The sequence below is a fragment of the Gekko japonicus genome, unplaced genomic scaffold (genome assembly GCF_001447785.1).
Source record: "Gekko japonicus isolate JY-2015 unplaced genomic scaffold, Gekko_japonicus_V1.1 scaffold1858, whole genome shotgun sequence".
Lineage (NCBI taxonomy): Eukaryota > Metazoa > Chordata > Lepidosauria > Squamata > Gekkonidae > Gekko > Gekko japonicus.
In genome coordinates, this window is record NW_015177068.1 from 187,576 (window position 1) to 198,553 (window position 10,978).

Below are 10,978 nucleotides of genomic sequence, written 5' to 3' on the forward strand. Positions count from 1 at the left end.
TCTAAGGGTTGAATACAATGGGGTATTTCTGAATCTTCTTAGTATGAGTTTAATAAACATTACATCTGTATTCAAGAAAGTACTGCCTGGCATTCTCTCATCCCCTCCCTCATGTCTGGGGGAAAATACTGTTGGGTCAGAGTGGATTTAGGTGCAGGTCTGATCACCTCTTTAGCTCATTTATACTAGGCCTGGGCTCATTTTTGGGGCCCAGTGACGACTGTACCTATCTGAGCTGAGTTTCAAGGAAAACCTGGTTAAAGCAGTTTCCAGAAGGAGCCCATACACTTTGGGATACCTAAAGTTGTGCAAAGGCCAAAAAGTCACCTCAGGAATAAAAGCTTGACTGACAATTGTTCTCTGCATCCAGAAATTTACAGATGAAGCATACCTGAATGAGCCCTGTAAATGCTGTGTGTTATACTTGTATATAGTTTCAAGTCTCTTTACTGAACATTATTCTGTCCAAAAAAGCTAATAAAAGTTATTGGGTTTTTCGTGTTTACCTTATGCCTCATCTGAATTAACTAGATTGAGAAACCACTTGGGTTAGTCTGTCAGGTAGAGGTTATGGTAGTGACCATGGTAGTTAAACTTCTCATCACACTACCTCTATTCAAACATAATTGAAAACCTGGACCATAACGTGTAAAATAATATGGATTTAGAATTTCATCTTTAACTCTGCATCTTTTTATAAGAACATATGTAGAGCTTGCTGGATCAGACCACTGGTCCATCTAGTCCAGCAAAATGGACTACCAGTTGCCCTGGAGGGCTCACACTGCATAGAGGCCAAGACCTTCCCGTGATACTGCCTCCCAGCACTGGTATTCAAAGGTGTGATGCCTCTGTGTATGTGGAAAGTGCCATCAAGTCACAGCTGGCTTTTGGCAACCCTGTAGGGTTATCAGGGGTCATTTGGGGGGGGGGACACGGGGGGACGCCATCCCCACCCCCGGGTGAGGTGCGGGGGGGCGGGGCCTGGAGCTCCCTGCTGGTGCCCGCTGGAGGTCGCCGCCGGCTGTGGGGAGGACACACGTCCGGTGATGTCAGGGGGTGTGGCATATGCTAATGAGTTATGCTAATGAGTCCCTCTAGCTCTTTTTCTACGAAATGACCCCTGAGGGTTATCAAGGCAAGATACAAACAGAGGTGGTTTGCCATTGCCTGCCTCTACATAGCAACCCTGGACTTCCTTGGTAGTCTAGCATCCAAATACAAATCAGAGCCAATCCAGTTTAGCGTCCAAGTTCTGGTGAGATTGAGGTAGCCTGGGCCATCTGGATCAGAGTGCCTCTGTGTAGAGACTCCCTTATCCAAGAGGAGGAGGAGGGGGGGAGAAATGGATTTATACCCCGCCCTTTACTCAGAGTCTCAGAGCAACTTACAATCTTCTTTCCTTCCTCTCCCCAAAACAGATGCCCTGTGAGGTAGGTGGGGCTGAGAAAGCTCTGAGAGAACTGCTCTTGAGAGACCAGCTCTGAGAGAACGGTGACTGACCCAAGGTGTTGGCTGCATATGGAGGAGTGATTAAATAAACCCGGTTCTCCAGATTAGAGCCCGCCGCTCCTAACCACTACACCAAACTGGCTCATGAGGTGTTCATGGTTTCAAAGCAAGCTGTGCATACAGAACTGCATGGACTGTCCATAATTATTTTGAGGGTATTGGGTTGCACAGCCGACAGCAGCTGTTTTTCAGCCAAAAACTGAAACCTGTAGTAAACATACCAGTAGTTAACATTGGGTGTGTTAAGGCTAGGTCCATCTGCAGTTCCTCATTGCTATTGTAGAAGAGGCCTCTTCAGATAATTGTTCACAGTTACTATGTTAGGAGAGATCCTCCAAATTCGGGGAGGACCAATCCATGGGGTGGGTTAGCGGTCAATGTATACAGAGAAAGCAGATCTGAATGAGAAATCCAGCCCCAAAGAGACAACGTGACAAGGTGTCTGTAAAAAGCAGTTGTTCTCTTTACTAAATAATATAAAGTTTCACAAGCATACAAAACATAGCAGAATCATACAACCACAAACATACAAGTTCCTTTAGATATAAAGAAAAGAATATAAAATAGTTCCCATAGTTACTTTGGGGTCTGAGATAGGTATTCGCAAAATACTTGTCTTATCCAGAAGCTGTCTTGTAGCAATAGTAGGTTGGAGACTAAGGAAACGTTTTCTAGTATTAATAGCTCTTCCACATTGCTAGAACAAGCCAGCTAAAGTGGGCATGGAGTCTCAGTAGCTGTAAGGCTATACAGCTTCAGAGAGTTCACACAAAAGAGCCTTGCCTAAGGAAAGGGGGCTAAGCCAGGTACAGGGCTAGTTAAGGTGAAGTGCAGAGTGCTGAATGCCCAGATTCAGTGTCCTCTCTGTGTTATATCCCAGGTGGGAGGCGTTGGCCGACTTGTGTCCCACCCTTTTCTCTAAGCTCAACCCAAAGTCACCCTTGGATTGGTTGCAGGTATAGAGGGGCAGGGTTTTCCCTAGGGGAGTGGCAATGTTGTAATTCTAGAGGCTAGCTCATGGACCATTTGGCAGGGTGTGAGGTGCAGCTTCCTGCATCTTCCTTTTGTTGTGCTGATGTAGTTTGTCTCTCTCAGGAGCACAAGAGCTGTAAACAGGATGCTTTGGCATAGAAATGCAGATTTAGGTTTCTGCCTTCCTGACATCTCAGGTCTCTCATAATGGAGAATATGCAGCCAGAAGTTGTCCTTTTCTGCTAACAAAGAACTCACCATGTTGTCTTGTTCCCACAATCCTTTGCTGACTGTGTGTGTGTCAAGCTCCATGTGCATAAACGCAGCAGGCAGAAGGCCTGTCAGGTGAACAGACAGCACTGCAGATGAGACACACACAGGTTTTCCAAGCCCATAGAGATTTGCAGTCCATGTGCACGTGTGTATATCAGCAAGCACAAATAAAAGCAATTTATATGCACATTCCCTAACAATTAAATGCATCAGGCTTACCAAGTACTTACCGTGATTCGGCGGGGGACACATACTTCTTCCCAGGACCATTCCCGCACGGAAAACAGATGCGCCGCACCATGCCGTCACCAGGAAGTGACGCCGAGCCAGCCCCATTGTCAGAGCGTCGCCCAGCATCACTTCCTGGCAACGGCATGGTGCGGCGTGGGTATGTTACAGGGAGGAATGTTCCGCCCGGGGATCGTGTGCCCCCCCCCCGGAATCGCAGTAAGTACTTGGTAACCCTAAAATGCATGGAGATGGGGATGGTAGTACCTCCACTGGCCCCATCCCCAACATCCATGGATTCAGTTGAATGTCTGCAAAAAGCCCTTATGCACACTGTTAAGGGTGGAGCCAGTGGGTGCAATCCTTTTCAATTAATGTGTGAATGAATGCTAAAGGGGGCTGATGTCTTAAAGGCCTTTCAAAACTAGTCAAGTTAATGTTACTGTCTGCATAATTCTAAATACTTAATGTAGCCTTCACTTAGTACACCCTGAATACTTGTTCACATATAGCAACATGGCTTATAACTGCTATTTAGCCATCAGACGTATGTGTCGTTTGGTCTAAATATCCAAGAGAGGTTTGCAGGCAGATTCTCCATAGCAACTGTTGTTCTCATTTTATTGTAAAAGAATTAGACACAGCTCTTCACCTTTCTCTCCACGAAGCAAGGGACAAAAAAACTGAGTGTTTCAGCTTCTTTATGTCTGCTTTCACTATAGTGGAGACAGACAGTCCTCTTGCTTTCTCTTTTCCTCCCAACAAGCTCTAGAATACCAACACAGAATTTTAAATTGGGAAGAGTAAGATGTATCCTGACCTGGATAGCCCAGGCTAGCCCTATCTCATCATTAGATCTCAGAAGTTAAGCAGGATTGGCCCTGGCTAGTATTTGGATGGGAGACCTCCAAGGAATGCCAGAGTTGTGATGTGGAGGCAGGCAATGGCAAACCACCTCTGAGTGTCTCTTGCCTTGAAAACCCCATGGGGTCATCATAATTCAGTTGTGACTGGATGGTACTTTCCACCACCACCACCAGGATGTATAGCCTCAAACATTTATTTTCCTCGAAATAAAGATCAAAATTGTTTAGATAGAGTTTTCCTCTTAGTAAAACAATGGCAGACTATATGGGACATTCTTGTACTAGAATTTCTCAGCAAGTTTAATTCTAGGGCTGAGATTTCTTCCCCCCACCACATATGTTAATATAACATAGCTAAACTAGGAAGACTGAGAGGTACATGGCCTTTATACTTTTCTTGTGCTCACTTGAGCTTCTTAAAGAGGTCAGTTTTTTTATATCTTGCATTTCATAGCCTTTTGTAATCATAGATCACCTTTTTTCCTGTACCCATGTAGTCATCTGCCAGCTGATATCTCCTTGCTGTCGCACTGCTTCACATATATGCAAGATGAGACAAAAGGTGTGGTTCTCTTGTTCTCTATGCATATACACTAGTAGTAAGTGCTCTCCAAAAGCAGCAACAACACAAAGGCAATGGTTTGGGGTCTGGCAACTCAGCAGGTGGGGTCCAATGAGTTACCTGAGGGCCCTGATGCATGTGCGGAAGGCCAATGGTCTAGATGAATAGATACAATATGTAAATTGACTGTTTTTTAAAGGCAAGGCAGGGGCAGGACAAGGGGCCACAGTGGCTCAGTGGTCAAGACACTTAGCTGCAGACTGGAAGGTTTGTAGTTTGGGAGTTCAAGACCTGTCTCTGGCCCCAGCTCCTGCCAACTGAGAGCCAGTTGGGTGTAGGGGTTAGGAGCACAGACTCTAATCTGGGAGAACAGGGTTTGATTCCCCACTCCTCCACTTGCACCTGGCTGGATGGCCTTAAGCAAGCCATAGTTCTAGCACAGCTGTTCTTGAAAAAGAGCAGTTTCTGTCAGAGCTCTCTCAGCCCCACCTACCTCACAGGGTGTCTGTTGTGGGGAGGGGGAGGGAAAGGACTTTGTAAGCCGCTCTGAGACTCCTCTGGGTAGTGAGGGGTGGGGTATAAATCCAATCTCCTCTTCTTCTTCTTCTTCTTCTTCAACCTAGCAATTCGAAAGCAAGAAATTGCAAGTAGATAAATAGGTACCACTTCGGTGGGAAGGTAACAGCGTCCCATGCGCCTTGGTGTCTAGTCATTCCGGCCACATGACCACAGAAATGTCTTCGGACAGTACTGGCTCTTCGGCTTGGAAACAGAGATGAGCACCGCCCCCTAGAGTCGGATTTGACTAGCTTTCGAGCAAGGGAAACCTTTACCTTTTTAGGGGCAGGACGGTGGTTGAGAGAAGGCACATGATTTCTGTAGGGACCAACTGCAAACAAATTTGTGCCTGAGGAAAAAGCTTTTGTGTGGAAAAAAACAACCCAGGAACTAGAATACAAACTTAACAATTCATGAGAAGTAATTCTAGCTGAGCTATCTTTTTGCACATTTTTCCCTGTTGGAGCAAATAGTCCAAAAACAACCTGCTAGACTAGTGCCACTCTTACTGTCATATGAAAAAGGAAGAAAATATACTCCATACACTTCAGAGGTGAAATTCTTCTTCTTTACAAACCACTGGAGTTGTGGAAGCTGTGGTGCATGTGTGTGTATGCTTATATAAGACGTTTCTTTAAACAGGGCATATTTTTGAGTACATCAGCCATCAACATTCAAGGGAGCGGAACATAAAAGCACTTTAAAAGGTCTTTCAGTTTTCCAAGGTATATTTTGTACCTGCTGGTTTGTCACCATCTGCCCCCCACAGACCACTGCCTCAGCCTTCATTACCGATTTTGACAAGTTATACAATGCAGAACAAAATGTGACAACAGCTATCCTATGTTCCATGTACAAAATGTCTTATTTTGTAGATCAGTTTTTAAATTTACAGAACTATTTGCAATGCTGCTGCAGAAATATGACCAAAAAATCAGAATGACATGAGTATTCGCTGTCTTTGCCTAGCAATAGCAGTCCTGGTTCTTTTGCCCCATGAAATCTGGTATGAGGTCTGTAACAATCAGGTATGAAATCTGTAACAATTTAAAACAACCCAAAATTGCTGAAGAAGCAAATGGATTATACAGAACCAGCCCTGATGACCTTACAAGTTGCTCTATGAAATGTTTGTGCTATAACAGCTTGCACAGTTCCTAGCATAATTTACAGGACACCGTGAATCATGTTGCAAGAGATATACCAAAACTTGACGTGTTAATTAGTTCTGGTTACAAACAATTTTCCTTTAGTGAAGATGTAAAAGTTCCCACTATACCAATTTAGGGGCTACAGTAAATTGAACAAAATACCAGAACATTCAGCAACCCTGTAAATCCCTGTCTAGATAAGTTATTTCAGTTTGGTGTAGTGGTTAAGTGTGTGGACTCTAATCTGGGAGAACCGGGTTTGATTCCCCACTCCTCCACTTGCACCTGCTGGATGACCTTGGGCAGGCCATAGTTCTGGCACAGCTGTTCCTGAAAAAGAGCAGTTTCTGTCAGAGCTCTCTCAGTCCCACCTACCTCACAAGGTGTCTGTTGTGGGAAGGGGAAGGGAAAGGAGTTTGTAAGCCGCTCTGAGACTCCTTTGGGTAGTGAAGGGTGGGGTATAAATCCAATCTCTTCTTCTTCTAAATGTTAAAAATCATAGTTAGCTCTGAAGCCATTGACCCAAATGGCTTCCCTTTCTTTGGAAAAGCTATCAGGCTTTAGCTGTCTTTAAACTGAGTTAAGGGCTCAAGCCTCTCAGCCTCTTTTCGCAAATGGGTTCAGTAGTGGGATTTTTTGAAATAATAGGATTCTGTGAGCAACTGAAGAATGTTTCCCCCCCCAACTGCAAAGTAGATCTAGAATCCTTCTGATATCAGAGAGCACGATCAGCTGGCAAACTTGAGCCTTATCGCCACCTTAGAAAGCCAGAACCTGGTTGAGAGCGGTCATTGCATCATGCGCCCAATTCCAGAGGGAGTTCAAATGCCTTGAATTTGCCCCTTCCAGGGGGAGCAGCTAATGTTCCTGCAGAGCGTGCGCTTGTTACAATCCGCTCTCGAAAGCAACAGGAGCCCGGGCCTCAGCCTCCTCCTGCTGCTGGGCAACCGCGGAGGCGGTGGGCGGCTTCGTCTGGCAGGGACAAAGCCAGCGTCCAGCGCGCTCGGCGGCCACCTGTGGCGGCGGCGGGCGGTGGCGGTGGGGAGCCCGGCGTCGAGGCTGTCCGTCGGGGCAGCGGCAGAGGTTGCTCTGGAGGCGCCGCGCCCACGGCCGGTGGCTGTGGAAGATTAGGCACACGTAGGGGTTGAGGGCACAGTTGGCGGCTGCCATGATACTGCCCAAAGTGGTCCGAGCTTCCTCGGCGGTGCTGGCGGGGGAGGCGAAAGCCAAACCCAGCTCCAGAACAAAGCGCGGGAAACCGCACAGCGCGAAGTGCGTCGTCAGCGCCAGAGTCAGCTGCAGCGCCCGGGCCCGCGCGCGGGGCAGGCTGCGGGGCGCGCTCGGCGACGGCAAGGCGCACTTGGCCACCGGCAGGAGTCGCAGGAGGAGCGGTGGCGGAGCCGCGGAGCCCGGTAGCTCCAGGCGGTGGCGGCGGGAGCTGCCTCCCGCACCCCGAGACGGCTCCTCCTCCTTGGCGCTGGAGGCGCTCAGGGCGCTGAGCATGCGGCCGCAGGTTCCGCCCAGGAGGCAGGCGGGCGCCACGAAGCTCGTCACGACCCCATACACGGCGTAGGCTTGGCCGTGCCAAGGGGGCAGCTGCGCGAAAATGCTGAGGCAACGGCTTCCGTCCTGCGGCGGGGCTAGCCTGTACACGAAGGCTTGCGGCAGGGCGAGCAGCAGCGTCAGCAGCCAGCCCAGCGCGGCCAGGGCTCCTCGGGCGGCCATGAAGGAGGCCTGCGGCGGTTGCAGGTGCTGAGGGCCCCTCACCAGGTGGTGCCGCTCCAGCGCCAGCAGCACCAGCATGTGCGACGGCGCCAGCAACCCAGAACCTTGCAGGAGCCGGAAGAAGCGACAGGTGGCGTCCCCCGCCGGCCACTCCGCCTCCCCGGGCTCTGCCTCGCCGCCGGCGTCCGCTGCCGGAGGAAACTGGGCGAGAAAAGCCAGCCCGCAGCCGTAGAGATCCGCTACGGCCAAGTGCGCTAGAAGGAAGTCCATCTTTCGCCGCCGTGCGAACCGACCCGCGCAGCAGCAGCCGCCGCAGCGGAGCCGGTGGAGGAGCAGAGCGTTGCCCACCAAGCCGAGCAGCATGATCACGGCCACCGATATTGTCCGCGCAGACTGCCCGGGAGTAGCCCAGAGGGATGGGAAGGAGAGGTTCGAGTTCCACCCGGGATACTGGGCACTAGACAGGTTAGGTCCGAGGGCCAGGCTGTCTGGGTTGGATGCATCGTCCATGGTTCGCTCTCTGCCAGAGAGATCACCGGGCGCCAAACTAGGAACAAACTTTATTCTTGGAGAGAAAGAGAGAGGCACAGACGGACGCGCCGCTCGGCAGCATATTATATAGGGTCTGCTTGTCACCTGGCACTTGCTGTGGGTGGGCAAACCACGCTGCAGCCATCGCGCCTGTGCTCTGCTCTGCCCACCCGGCAACCGCAGTCTTATCCCCCTCCCCTCCAATTTAGCCGTTCCCACTCATCTGAGCCAAGCTTCTCCTGGTCACATTCCTCACATCCATCGCCTAAAGGAGTGACTTCCACACCTGAAGCAGTAACCTCCTCTCAGCTGGATTCACTTCAGTATTTACTGGAGTGGAAGATCCAGTTTTTTTGCTATATTCAAGTGCCAGTCGGAGTCAGACTCAATACCCTGTCCGCCCAGACAAAATCATGGACCGTTCCTAAATACCTGAGGGGCCTGAAGGAAAGAATGTACAGAACTCAGTGGCTGCACATTTTCTTTAATGAGAGGGAGTATTTGCCTTTGACCTCAGAAGACACTGGACTGCACCCTGTATCCATATTCTTAACAATGTTACCTTGTGCCTTTATCATCAGCTGAATATACAACAATGAGCAGGGGAAACTTTTCAGAGCATAAACCGCTACTAATGGCTGCACATTAAGCTCCAATTAAAGACACAGCTACAGTGGCCAGCTGAAAAATTGGCGCTGCTGGATGTAAATCTTCACTGACTCTAGTATGTAACCCTGTACTATTTACAGTGCAATCCTAAGAATGCTTTTCGGGGTATAAGTCCCATTGAATAGACCTGAGCAAGGTCCTGCGTAGACCTGTTTAGGATTGCTTGCTCAGTAGTTATAGCTTCAGGAGGAATAAGGCTTGTTGTCTTAAGGACACTATCCTGGGAGTATGCCCCATTGAATAAAATGGGGCTTACTTTGAAGATCTGATTAGGATTGCTCCCTAAAAGGTGAAAATCCATAGCTGACAGCTCAAAAAAAATGGACTGATCAACCACCATCCTTTACTTCAACTCCCACATGCCAGTGTTACCGTAAAGCTTCTATGCCAATATGGTGGGCAGGGGGAAAAATCCAGACCCGGTAAAGGTGAATTTTGCATGTCATCAGGGCCTTGTCCATTCATTCATTTGGGGAGTAGAACTGAACATAATAGTAATGCAGATGTTGGATCTTTTGCTTTTAACAAAAGGTCCAAAGACCTATGAACTTTTCAATCTTGGACAAGATCTTCTGAAGTGTAGTCAGAACTATCCACCTTACCCTGTCAGTTTTCATACAACTAGTGTCCTTAAGGAATCAGAGAGCAATCATAAGCAGGTCTACTCTGAATTCTGCTAAGATGTACTCAGTGGGTTTTACTCCCAGGGAAGTGTTCTTAGGCTTGCACTATCAAGGAACCATAAGAGAACATAAGAACATAAGAGATGCCAATGTTGGATCAGGCCAAAGGCCCATCCAGTCCAACACTCTGTATCACACAGTGGCCAAAAATACCAGGGCCATCAGGAGGCCCACCAGTGGGGCCAGGACATTAGAAGCCCTCCCACTGTTGACCCCCCAAAGCACCAAGATGACAGAGCATCACTTGCCCCAGAGTCCCTATCTATACCTTGTGGCTAATAGCCACTGATGGACCTCTGCTCCATATGTTTATCTAATTCCCTTTTGAAGCCGTCCATGCTTGTAGCCGCCACCACTTCCTGTGGCAGTGAATTCCAAGTGTTAATCACTCTTTGGGTGAAGAAGTACTTTCTTTTATCCGTTCTAACCCGACCGCTCAGCAATTTCATGGAGTGCCCACGAGTTCTTGTATTGTGAGAGAGGGAGAAAAGTACCTCTTTCTCTACCTGCTCTTTCCCATGCATAATCTTATAAACCTCAATCATGTCACCCCTCAGTCGTCGTTTCTCCAAGCTAAAGAGCCCTAAGCGCCTTAACCTTTCCTCATAGGGAAAGTGTTCCAACCCCTTTATCATTCGAGTTGCCCTTTTCTGCACTTTTTCCAAAGCTATAATATCCTTTTTAAGGTGTGGTGACCAGAATTGCACACAGTATTCCAAATGAGGTCGCACCATTGATTTATATAGCGGCATTATGATATTGGCTGATCTGTTTACAATACCCTTCCTAATAATCCCCAGCATAGCATTGGCCTTCTTTATTGCAGTCACACACTGTCTCGACATTTTCAGTGAGTTATCTACTACAACTCCAAGATCTCTCTCTTGATCAGTCTCTGCCAGTTCAGACCCCATCAACGTGTATTTATATTTAGGATTTTTGGCTCCAATGTGCATCACCTTGCACTTGGCCACATTGAACCCCATTTGCCATGTTGACGCCCACTCGCCCATCCTTGACAGATCCCCTTGGAGTGCCTCACAATCCTCACTGGTTTTCACCACCCCGAACAACTTTGTATCATCCGCAAATTTAGCCACTTCACTGCTTACTCCCAACTCCAAATCATTAATGAACAAGTTAAAAAGCAGTGGACCAAGTACTGATCCCTGTGGTACCCCACTGCTTACACCCCTCCACTGGGAGAACTGCCCATTTATACTCACTCTCTGTTTTCTATTAATTAGC

The 10,978-nt window shown here is 48.3% G+C and overlaps 1 protein-coding gene across 1 annotated transcript; it reads right to left on the bottom strand.

Moving 5' to 3' along the window:
- Positions 1-7,007: 7,007 nt before the first annotated feature.
- GPR150 (G protein-coupled receptor 150) lies at positions 7,008-8,865 on the bottom strand. Its single transcript, XM_015428192.1, has one exon. The coding sequence runs from the start codon at positions 8,355-8,357 to the stop codon at positions 7,008-7,010; it is 1,350 nt and encodes a 449-aa protein (XP_015283678.1). The 5' UTR covers positions 8,358-8,865.
- Between the last annotated feature and the right edge of the window lie 2,113 nt (positions 8,866-10,978).